This window comes from Corythoichthys intestinalis, chromosome 15 (assembly GCF_030265065.1).
Source record: "Corythoichthys intestinalis isolate RoL2023-P3 chromosome 15, ASM3026506v1, whole genome shotgun sequence".
Classification (NCBI taxonomy): Eukaryota; Metazoa; Chordata; class Actinopteri; order Syngnathiformes; family Syngnathidae; genus Corythoichthys; species Corythoichthys intestinalis.
In genome coordinates this window covers 20,140,855-20,153,696 of record NC_080409.1, presented here as the reverse complement: position 1 = coordinate 20,153,696, position 12,842 = coordinate 20,140,855, and the positions used below count along the sequence as shown (strand labels likewise).

Below are 12,842 nucleotides of genomic sequence, written 5' to 3'. Positions count from 1 at the left end.
AGTTCATCATTCATACAAAAAAAATACACAGAGCCCTGAAGTGGTCCTTATTTAATCCGAGAGGAATAAAACTCCATTTCATAGCTGTCCATTCACAACACTCATATTTCCACTGAGCCCAAACCTCCAGATGAAATTCGAGCAGACACTTTTGGGAAGGAATGTATTCAGTGGGTTGAGGGCCAAAGCCTGCCCTGTAATTTGTGAATGTACAGAAATGTGTGATGGCCGCAGCTTCTCTAAAGATAGAATCTTTGTCTTAGGTCATCGCCCAACCTCAAACTAGGTCTAATTGGCTCCACAGCCTCCTTTCCAAATGAATAGCTACCCATCCAACAAATTATGCGTCGCTGGTCAAAAAATAGCCCAGAAGTTGAGACAGGTTAATATTTTTGATCAAGTTTGAAAAATGTTAATCTAGGAGAGGATTCACATAGCTGAGGTTTCACCCATCTTCAAAGGGACTTTTAAGTGGCTCTGAGACAGAGTGGGTGGCATATAGTTGCATGAACCCAAATGATTTCAATGTCTTAGTTATGCTGTGTTTACTCATTCACTACCATTGACGGGGATAGACGTCAAATTCTTTTTAACTGGAAGGGCTGGAATTCTAACACATTTGAATCAAGGCTGATTAGGTTTCTTCAGGTTTCAGTCTCACAAATGACTATATTATGCTCTTTTACTTATGTTAGTCCCGGTATGCTATATCAGTTTTTTGGGGCTTTAGATATCAGTAGAGGACTATAGTGCTATTCCGTTGTTCCACCTTTGATTTCCTTGAATTTTGAGTTAGGACATTCGTTAACCCATTTAGGGAAAGTGGTCACAACAATGGACAGCTAATCAAAAGTTAACACTTAACCTTTAACCTGTTACAGAGTGAGTGATGAATTTTGGTCATGTAAAAAAAAAAAAAAAAACTTAAAACATTAGCAATTATTATTCATTCATTCATCTTCGTATAACCGCTTATCCTAACAAGGGTCATGCGGGTGCTGGAGCCTATCACAGTTAACAACGGGCAGAAGTTTGGTACACCCTGAACTGGTTGCCAGTCAGTCGCGGGGTACATAGAGATAAAACAACCAGCAACTATCAAATTTTCAAATTATCAATCATGATTTTATTTTTTTTTATATTATTCTAGTTTGTATAATTCAAAATAAATCAATAAATTAACACAATGTTATTAAAAACTGAGTTATTGAAATTACAATGAATACAAATAGAAATACATAATTACTATGCCCCCATGTAATGCTCTAAATGGGATTTTCTTTATTAATATATCATAGTACTGTATTTCACTCATTGCATTCCAGTGATGGTGGTGCTCATGTTTCAGTGCCACTGACAGCACTAGACGTCCAATCCATTTTGACCGGGAAGGGTGAATTAACGAATAGTCAAAATGGATGGGCGTCTAGCAGCGTCAGTGACAGCCAATGAATTAAATGACTGACTTGTAAGAGTTGAAAAGAAAAAAACTAATTCGGGTATGAAATGGTTAATTTTCCTGATAACAAAAATGTAGATATTGAAACGATCCATTCCAGGGTGAAAATGTTGTCTTTAAAAAAAAAAAGAAAAAAGAAAAAAAAAACCTTAACTAGGTGTTCACGTCAGGTATTAACATTCATGTCTATTATTCAAGTGTAAAAATAAGATAACCATTAAAATTTTTGATGTCATCAATTTGTTAAAATACATTAAGTAAGACATTATTGATGATTAACATTAAAATTAAAACACAAAAGCAACAAGACACCTTAAGTGGCATGTGGTGAAGTTGTACAAAAATGTATTGCACTTCACACAAACACGCAGGCACAAATGTACACACTCACTGACATAAATATGCTGGGCCCTGTCTGAGGTGAGTTTGAGGTTTTGCATGTCCTCCGGCGGTTCTGTCTTGATTTCAGGCCTGACCCACCTAAATCATTAAAAATCGTTCAGGGCCGTGGCAAGCTCCATCCTATGAGGCTGAAACTGTAGAAAGTGCATGCTGAAATGCAGAGGTCTAAATGTGACAGGGCATATTAAGGCCAGGACTGGAGTGTGTGGTCACAATTTAATAATGAGCTGGGTCAGTGACTGAAATATCACAAGTATTATCTTTGTCCCCATTGAGCCTTAATAGAAATAGTGGTGGTGTGGTCAAATCATATTGGTGGGGTGTCAGTCCACTAAAACCTGGGCTTTGGAACTATTGTGGAACTGGAGTCCCATTGTCAACCAAACAACAGAAGCTATTGGAGACCTGCTCTGAATCCTGACTGCTCTTGAGGTGCCCTTGAGCTTTAGACACTAAACCAAGTTCCAGCTCAGGAGGGCCACAATCTTTTCCCACGTGTGTGTTTGTGTATATGTGTTGGGGAAAACAACAATAGACAGTTAAATATTAATTTAATTTCCCTAAATTGATTCAAATTAGTATTATTTTTTTAATGGTGAGAGCTGCAGGGTAGACTCCTTTCTCACAGGTCCTTATAAAACAAATTATATGAACCACTTTTCAATTATCATTGATATTGAAAAACATACATGGAGTCCTGGGCAAAGTGCAAATTGTTTATGGATTTATCTGCATATTCCTTCTCAAACTCTTGCAACACTTTCGAAAACAAAGGACTTTAGATTTCCACACCTTGTACAGATGTAGCTTGTTTAAATTCGAAAAGCATGTTTTGTTTGCAAATATTTTGCTACCTTTAATTTAAATGCAGGAAAGTTTTCAATAATATAAAAAAAGAAATACACTTTTCTTTGATGCTTCAACTAAGAGAATCAATTTCGAAGTTTGACAATTGCTGCAGGATTACGCTCAACGTTTTTTTTTTTTTACCCAAATATATTTACAAAAATCACTGGCACGGTGAGGCTGCATTTGAGTTTATTCCCCCTGGTGGGTGGGGATGGATTAAAGCTCGTGGCTCTGGGTCGTCAGCGTTATAGAGAATAATGGAGGATTATCATAATAAACTCTTTTGAGGACAACAGTATAAATCTGACGCGAGGGTTGAAGATTTTAAGATAATAATAACAGTGTGATCTGTTCCCCATCAGAACAGTTGTATGTGAGTGTGCTTTTTACTGTGTGTTCTTGTATTGCTCTTGGTATACTGTTCGTTTTAACTGTAAATTATTATACAGCGTTTCCTGTTTGGTTATTCATAGATTTCGTTAGTAAATTCACAAATTTACTATTCTAATACAAAAAAACTGAAAATTTACTTCGTTAAAAACCATCTTTGACATAATTATTTTAGGTTTACGCATAAAAAAACACGACAACTTTTTCCACAATGAGAGAATTTGATAAAATCGTCAGTTATTTAAAAGGGTACATAATTCTCGGACTTCAAGGTGCCGTGATTGAACGAATACATGTAGATGATTTAAAGTCGTTTTAATTCTTAATTATAGACGGATGCTTTTTACTTTAGATAACCTAACATATAAATTTAATTTATTTTCTAAAGATCTTAAATTGAAACATCATATGTTTACATTTATTTGGATTAGCGGGCGTTCATTTTTGGTTGATTTATCACATTTTAGAGAAGAGACTGATCCTCTCCCACGCATGCAGACGCCATTTGAAATTAAAGCCAAATGCGCCAACTAGTGTGTGCAAGAAGAACAACACGCGTCTCTGCATACTTTCCGGCTGTTCGCCTGTAAATTACATTGATGCCTTTAACGTAATTGTGTTATCGATTTAACGTTCTTAAGTGTAATTGAGTTTAAAAATGAAAAAAGGAGTATTGTTTCTATGTTTTTTTTTTTTGTTTTTTTTTTTTTTATAATTGGAAAAACTTATATTTACATTTAAAAATCGAGATGAAGAGAATGAAAAAATCTAATTAGCAAGAAAAAAAGAGACATTTTTATGTTTTAGTTTTTTTTTTTTTTTCAAATAAATATGTAGGAGAAACTGTATTGCGTTGGCGCACGTTTCTTATAATATAATATACTTTGGTTGGACTGAAATGTGCTGCTAAACACTTGAAATACACAGTTTATTTTGATAGATTTTTAGAAATTTATGAAGGATTTTCAATTTTTTTTCTTCACAAAAAGAACTGTCATTTTGTATCAATTTCAAACGTATAAGAGATGAATCAATAATTGAATTTGAGGCAGTTAAAGGCTTGAAGAAGCAGCAGTGGCGGCGGAGACTTTGATTGGTCTGCTGAAAGCCCAACCCAGAAGATTCATTGGTGGAAATCATCTCCGCACTCCCGACCACGAAAGACAGAAGTGACTCGGGTAAAATAATACGCGGCTGTCTTGCGCTCTCCATTCAACCTCGCGACGTCTTCGCGCGTCCTTAATCTGCTCCACAGTGGATAACTTGGAGTGAAACATCTCTGCAGGCACCCGCCAGCCCCTCGATCGGGGTGCGTTTTTTTAGGGGGACGAGGACCCGGATCAAGTTTTACGCGCGGGAGGACACTTACTGCACAGTTTGACTGTTGCTGTAGCAGTTTGATTGGAGTCTTGTGAGGTCTGAAGCGACTTCTGATGTTATTTTAGACCTTTTCTTTTGAATTCAGACTTGAAAGTCAGTCCGCTGGACTTTTCCCATCCGTTTTTTTGACACCAAGGTTGGATTTCTTTGTCTGTTATCACGTATTCCAAGAGTGTCATAAGACATTCTAGGTGATTCAACACCAGATGATCTAGTTTTCGATCATCACCCTTTTTCAAATCTGTGGTTGAGAGCGCGCTCGCCTCCATCCTCGGCACTCAAGGAAGAAGACAGCAGACTTGGGCAAACTTTTCCAGCGACCACCCGTCATCTTGACACTGACCCGAGCTGTTGTTGTGATGCATATTCCCGTAGAGCCGCCCACCACCAGACGGTTCACGCCGCCCTCCACGTCCTTCACCTGTAGTAAACTCGTTGACGGCAACGGGGCCATGGCCACCCCGGGGCCGCTCAGGGCGAGACCCGACACCAGGAATGTGGTGGACGTCCTTGCGGACCACGCCGGCGAGCTGGTCCGGACTGACAGCCCCAACTTTCTTTGCTCAGTCCTGCCGTCTCACTGGAGGTGCAACAAGACTCTGCCCGTGGCTTTCAAGGCAAGTGATTTAGTTAACAGGATGTGTAAAGCGGCATTAAACAAATGAAAGCATGGCAGAAATAAACCAACATGCCTGTATTTTAACACGTGTATTAGTTAACTAGTCAGAACACAGAAAATAATTTTTAATTATATAAAATAATGCAAAATGGAATTAGAATATATATGTAAAACAGGATGACAGTTTATATATTGTTAACCAGCATCTTTGAAACATGGCACACACATATTTAACTCTTTCAAGGACATTGGTCAGCTATTCAAAAGTTGACAGTTAAGACCTATATAAACCTTTATAAAGTATTTGGTAATTTAAAAAATATATATTATTCATGAATAATTATTGTCTTGTATATTGTTTAAAAAAAATATTCATAGATTAAGGTGTCATATATTTTAATTAATAAAAACAGAATTAAACACTGGTTCAAGCCCCAAGTAACACTCATATTTAACTCATTGCATGTTATGGATGTTATATACGTCCAATTAATTTGAACCGGGAAGACTGGCAATTTTCAGTGCCATTGACGGCGCTCGACGTCCAATCTACTTTGATTGGGAGGAGGCAAATGAACGTTGATTATGTGATGCGGTTTCGCGCATGGAAAATCTAGGGATCGACAGTGACGGGACATCCGCTTCTTTTTTGTTTTCTCCCCCCTGCAGGTTGTGGCTCTCGGTGATGTCCCTGACGGCACTCTGGTCACCGTCATGGCTGGGAACGACGAGAACTACTCGGCCGAGCTGAGGAACGCCTCCGCCGTAATGAAGAATCAAGTGGCCCGCTTCAATGACCTGCGCTTCGTTGGGAGAAGCGGACGAGGTAAACACACAGCTAGAAATAAAAATACCGCGAATATTTCACACAAAAGTACTCGTTCAATAATTATGATTTTTGTTTTAACTGAAAGCATTTTAGTTTGGGGTTCAACCATTTAACTTAGGAAAGTAAATGCGGCTCGTGCAGCCCTCACTTGTTCTCACGTGTCGACAGATTTTCACAATTCGTGGGTAACTCATTGCAGAGATAAGAGGGTTGCACAAACATTATATAGAATTCATGAAGTCGTATTTGATGTTGATTTTTTTATAGGCCTGTCTTATCTCAAGGATAATGCATGAACCCTATAATAATGGTAATGATGATGCCAGTGACTTTTAAATGCCTATCATTAATAAGGGCCCTAAAAAAATATTTTGCATGTTGACATAAAATGTAAATTGATTTTTTTTTTTTCTCCCTCCGAAATTCCAGGCATTCCATAATAGGAAATCAAAGGCTTAGAATTGTTTTTTTTTTAATGTTCTGATAATTTTTTGGGTTGTATCATTACCTTCTCAAAATATCTTTAGAAATATCAGGCTTTTGTTGGGGCTGTGTATTGTTGTTTTTTATTCTGAGTCAATGAACAATAGAAGCAGCCAATTGTTCTTGAATTATAAGGTAGCCCACACATGATTTAGGCAGTAAATTAACACCATCGCCCCCTCCCACTCTTCCCACACAGAGTGTCTTTTTAACATGAGATGTATCTCTCATGTCTGCATGGGAGAGACCCCCCTCACTTCTCCCCCTCCAATGACTTGGATGCAGATGGGAGTAAGATCCCGCCTTGTTCAACAATAAACTATCACTGTGAGCATTTTCAGGCAATCTGGAGCACATTCTCTCAATAATCCAAATCATATAACCACTGTCAGGCCCTCAACTGAGGTGGTCCTGAGTTCCTTTTTCCCTCATTCATCATTTTTCAATGCCAAAGGCCTGAGCGACACAAAAGCTGCCGACGTTTAGAGGCTTCAGGAAACAATAAACTGTTAAAAAACAAAGCCTTTTAATAAATGACATCAAAGCGTTTGTAAAATCATACATCTAAATGCTATGCAATGTTTGCAGGAAAAAGCTTCACTCTGACCATCACTGTTTTCACCGGACCGCCTCAAGTGGCCACTTACCACCGAGCCATCAAGGTCACTGTAGATGGGCCACGTGAACCACGCAGTGAGTACATTATGCAGCCCCCCCCACACACACACACACACGTGTGAACACACTTTGTCAAATGTTATAATATTTATCAAAATATCAACTAAAAAGTGGTGCCCTGCCATTACAGTACCACCTGCTGTGAAGTTTTTAAAATGTAGAGCTAAGCACAATGCCGTTTGGTGGTTAGTCTTCAGGGATCAGCACCTTGGACCCAGAAATGAAAAAAAAAAAAACAACACCAACAAATGGGCCTTTTCGAGATACAGGCTCAGTATAGCCTTTTGCTGCCATTTGCCAAGGTGAACAGTTTATGGGACGTAGGAGTGAAGTAAAATATTATTAATTTATGGCTTTCCGTTTGAGATTGACTGTTAAATGCAATCATCTGGGATGCTTTGAAATTAGGGTTTAATCCAGAATTAAGTAGTTCATCCAATATATATATTATGCTTTGTTTAAATTATGTAAAATGTTATTGGATGATCAATTTTATTCCGGGGAATTTTTTTTTAACCCAATTGAAATTTTTTAAAATGACTTTACAGATTTGCACAAAACCAGGTATTGGTGCTTGCCGAAGCAAGCAAATTTAATGCAAGTCACTTATGTAGTTTTTATGTAAACGTTCATGGTTGATAGCAATAAACGCTAGACATTGCCTATCATTGCCCTTCGTTATTATAGACTCCTCAACGTTGTTGGATTCATGGAATGCATTGTATCACAATGCTATTTTTCATGGCAGAGACATCACGTCGCATACATACCTCTAATTAGTTTTATGGTCAAAACAGTACAGTTGCATGCTGCGTGAATTCTACGGAGTGGTTAGAACATGGCTTTAGGTAACCCACCTCGACTCACCAGACCTTCCTTACATTCTGAACATAACAAAAGTTATACTTGACCAACCACACTGAGAGATCTTTGAGTAAACATGCGGGTTGACTCCCAACAACTGTCCTCCCCAATAGAGAGGCTGTCCCTTCTAAAGCTTCACATTCTCGTGTGCTTTAATGGGGCTAGTGTGAGGGATGAAGCACAGCAATGAGTCAGTGAGTCAGGGCCTGATGGCTGCAGCTATGCACACATGCAATGCATGCCATTTTTCATGAGCTCAAGGTAGGATAGATTGGATGGGTAGGATTTCATGACCATTCCAATGGAGAGATCCAGTTTTTAATGGTTTGAGCGTGCAGGGTTTCGGAACGGACCAAACAGGCAGATAGCTGAGGCTTGTGCTCATGTCTGCGCACGAGGATATTTGGGACCGAGGGGATTTACTTCAGTCAAAACACAGACCCGAGAGAGCGGTATCAAGTGCCACATGAGGGGCTGTACGCCTGGCAGAGGGGCCAAGGGGCACTCAGCGAGGGCCTTCAGCACCCACCGACATCCCCCCAACCGCATGGCAAGGTTGCACGCTATTTGCAGCGGCAAGAGAACAGTGAGTGCAAACAGGGCGGGACTAGATAATTATAAACAGTGAGTATGTGCGTGTGGATGGTTTCAATCTGATTGTCCGGCTGTGCATGTGCATGCGTTTACATGTGCATTTGCAAGCGTCTCGGCTTGAAATAACTGCTGTGCATAAAGGACGTCTCCCGACTGTCTGTGGAAATGCTACAGCTCGGGTTGAGGCGTCACAGTGGCCATGCTTCTGTTACCCATTTCTAAAAGGTGACACTGTTTAATATTAGGACTAGATTTTTTTTAGGTCCCTGCCAAAGCTGTTCGAGATTTGCCCAATATAACACAGTGTAAGATATTCAGTATGTTTTGAATCAAAGGGTGATGGACTTTCACAATTTAATGCCATCCAATTCAGCAACTGTATTTAGATTTGCTTTTATAATAATATTAATGCCTAGTTTTCACCGAGAGAGCTGAGGGGCTTGAGTGAAAGTTTTGTTATTAAAGCATCAAAATATATACAATTTTAGAATTCTAGACTGATGCAAAACAATTGAACAAAACATGTTTTATCAAGCGCTTTTATTAGATTTTAAATGTCATTTTTTTCTTCACCTGTATTTTTTTAAATTGCTCAGTCAGTCTACTTCTCAATTTGAGATCCATAAAACTGAAAGACATGCATAAACAGAGCCGTTTAAAAAAAAAAAAATGTAAACAAAAAGCACATTAATATAATATAATATAATATAATATAATATAATATAATATAATATAATATAATATAATATAATATAATATAATATAATATAATATAATATAATATAATATAATATAATATAATATAATATCAAAACACATAAGTACACAGATGCATTCAGAAAGTATTGGGACCATTAAAAAAATTGGTTTCCTCATCACAAGGCACCACTTTAGATTGTCTGTGCAACCTTTGCAGGCGAAAAAGGCAGAAAAGCGCTTTTGCCAACACATAAAACTAAAATAGCATTTTAGCTTTAGAAGTCTTCCCTTCGAGTTTTCCTGTCTTCACCTGTTATGTTGCCTGGAATGCAAAATATATTGTCTTTGTTGCAGAAAGGCATACGCTACATTTGTTCATCACATGTGTAAACTTAAAATTCACCAAGACTAACGTCCTTGAATGAAGAATGAGTGAAATGTTCAACTTTGTATTTTTGTCTCTCTCGCTGTTTATTTCCTCATCACACATCCGGCATGCGTCACCCCCCTCGATCTAGCTGTCGTATTATTATCAAACTTCTGCTGAGGCCAAACTAGAAGCACAACTGTCGCAACTGAATGTTCCCCACTTCTACTTCTTAGAAGCAGTTTTGACCAAAAAAAAAGGCCCTTACAAAAAAACTGGTTGTCGTTGCTATCAGTTCCCTCACACCCCACACCCTTGCGTGGTTCCTCTCACCAGTGAATCTTCCAACTATATATTTGGGTGCTCTTCTCATTGCCGCACTTGTGCATGAGATCAGCCGCTCCCAATACACTCATAGCTTCGGTGGTGAAAGGAGGGGTACAGTACGCTGTTTGTATTTCTGTATCTGCAGCCCCCGTCACTGTCAGATGAGTCAGAACCTTCATGGAGCCGTTGTGTTTGCTTTTTAAATGGCTCTCTTTATTTTCAGATGATGACATCACATTCTAAAATCACATTTAAAATGTTGACGGTAGACACTCACTGGACACTTGATTAGGTATGTTATGTGAAGTGTATCTAATTCATTGTATGACTCTGTGAGAGGAGTATTTATTCATATTTCTACTGCTTTGAGAGGCAAACCACCTATTTAGTACGGTGCTATTTGAAACTACAATCACTAAAAATACTTGAACGTTTTTTTCTCTCTAATTGGGGCTTTATATACTTTTGTCAAAGCCGATACTTATTTATTGTAATTAAGTAATGCAGGCAAACCCTGGACTGTGTGTCATCCTTTGAAGTCGTGAAATATAAAATGCCTTTTTTGTGAATTTAGCTGTTAAATTAAAAAAGCTCTTGTTTTAACTAGGAAATGCAATTTGTTGAGAAATTGCAAGTAGATGCTTTGCTCTCTCATGGGTCACATCTAGGATAATACTTTATAGATTTTCGGTCACTTTTAATTAATTTGCAGGCATTTTCAGGTCACTTTCTTGTTAACTTCTTGGCTGCCTCTGACAATGCAAAATGTCCAACCCATTTGGACTGAGAGTGGCGAACGCATTAGCCCCTCCCAGTCTGAATAGGTTGGACATCTTTTTATATGAATTGGATGCCTACTGTTGTCAATGGCGGGCAATGTGGTAATTTTGAGACACTTCCTTGTTAATTTCAGGGTACTTACTGTCACTTGCTGTTGATTTTGGGTCACTTCCTGCACAGTTTGAGGGATTTCCTGTTAATATTAGCACATTTCTGGGTCTCTTCCTGCAATTGTTTTTGGCTTTTTCAGGTTTTTTCTCGTTAATATTGAGTCATTTCCCCCTATTCCAAATGAATGCGGTCATTGGAAATAAATGGGGATGGTTTTTTTTCAAATTTTGGTGCAACTCTATGCTTTTGGCAAACACTGTACACAACTTTTGTGCGCCTCAATTTCCTGAATTTTTCGATGGGTAAATGATGTGAATTTGATGGAAAAATGTAGGCCGAGAAACAGTTTTAAATGTGAAAATTATTATTATGTAATATAAATATATATATAGTATATTAAAATACTTATTTTCCATGCAGGACCCCTTGAAATGATATTCTGTAGAGTACCCATTAACCCCTGCAGACACACACATCCAGCCTTTATATTCCAGAAGTTATAGGTAGCTGAGCACACCCAGTCAAATAAATACAGGCAACAAAACATGACTGAACATGTGTGTGTGTTTGAGAGTGCGTGTTTTTGTATGTGTGTGTGAGGCTATTTGCATTTGGCACACATACTGTACAAAGTATGCAAATAGATGCACAATGACATTTGCTTCTTTTTCCTATGATATTGCAGTCCTTCCATAAAGTCAACAAAAGGCTGTATGGTTCTTGTTGCCCTTGTGTGTGTTTTGTGTGTGTGTGCGGTGCCACTCATGCACCTGCCAGGTGCTTCCATCGCTTTAAGTCGGCGCCCCGTGGGCCACGCCCCTGCTCCACAAATCACATGAAAGGCTGGCCTGGGTGCGAATTGCTCTCTCAAAGGTGACTTTGATGTTTGAAAATGGAGATGGGTGTCTTTGAAAGAAAGGCCTGCGGGTGTGTCAGTGCCAGGGGAGGGTGTGTACTGGGTGCTTTCGTGACTGCTAAAGCCTTGCGCTGTGACTGGCTGATATACTGTATAACCTGGAGACACACGGACCTGCGCACTCTGTCAGCTTAGGTAGAATTCCCTTGTAGACTGAGATGAGAAAGAGGATTTTATACAGTATGTAAATGAGGAATAAGATGTTTATCTGGCCAGCGATTGTAAAGTTCTTCTTTCTTCGCGTTTTGAGTCCTATTTGACTTCGGTTATAGGAAATAAGGCAAGGATGACTGACATTAGTGAAATGTAAGTATTAGGTAAAAGCCTCACACCTCTAAAACCATCTCTTTTCGAGACAAAACTGGCAAACAAACAAAAAAAAACTGCATTTTTGTTGCTATTGCCACACATTGTCAAAGAAAAATCATTACAGTTACAATTGCTCAATGAATATTATAAACACCAGACCAACATGAAAACTGCCCAATAGTATAGAATTGTTTTTTTAAAAAAAGTATCAATACGTATTACTGCACCTTTTTTTCTTAAACTCATTGGCTACCATTGATAGTGCTAGATGTCCAATCCATTTTGACTCGGAGGGTTGGCAGTGTTCGACGACAGCCATTTGTCAAAATGACTTGGACGTCTAGCATCGTCAATAGCTGTGAAACATGATCACTCAATGCAACCAATCCTAGTTGAACTGGATTTAATATCTAACGCTGTCAACAGCAGTGAATGAATTATTAAATTGTTTATTGTAACTTATTTTATGGAACAAACTGTGAAATGAATAGAAATTTGCCCTGAAGTTTGAATATGAATTTCCATTAAATTTATATAAATATAAGTACTGGTATGTAAAATATAATAATAAAAATAAACATTATTATTTCTACCCCCACATGAGTTCATAGGTCACTTTGGTCTGTCGCACCCACAACTTTTTGTTCAATACATTTGTCCAAATAACTTCAACTCAACAGTTACGAAACAGTTATCAAAGCACGCTCATTTGCCGATTAGCAGCACTGAAGTTGCAGCAAAGAGAGACATTTTTTCTACCAAAAGGGGGGGGGGGAAGATTGTCAA

General features: G+C 38.4%; 1 protein-coding gene across 1 annotated transcript in view; it reads left to right on the top strand.

Moving 5' to 3' along the window:
* Nucleotides 1-4,137: 4,137 nt before the first annotated feature.
* Nucleotides 4,138-12,842, top strand: part of runx3 (RUNX family transcription factor 3) — a 47,713-nt gene continuing 39,008 nt past the window's right edge. The window contains exons 1-3 of the mRNA XM_057859666.1: nucleotides 4,138-5,097; nucleotides 5,769-5,925; nucleotides 7,000-7,104. Coding sequence (XP_057715649.1) covers nucleotides 4,840-5,097; nucleotides 5,769-5,925; nucleotides 7,000-7,104 — 520 coding nt within the window. The 5' untranslated portion in view covers nucleotides 4,138-4,839. The remainder of the gene's footprint in view (nucleotides 5,098-5,768; nucleotides 5,926-6,999; nucleotides 7,105-12,842) is intronic.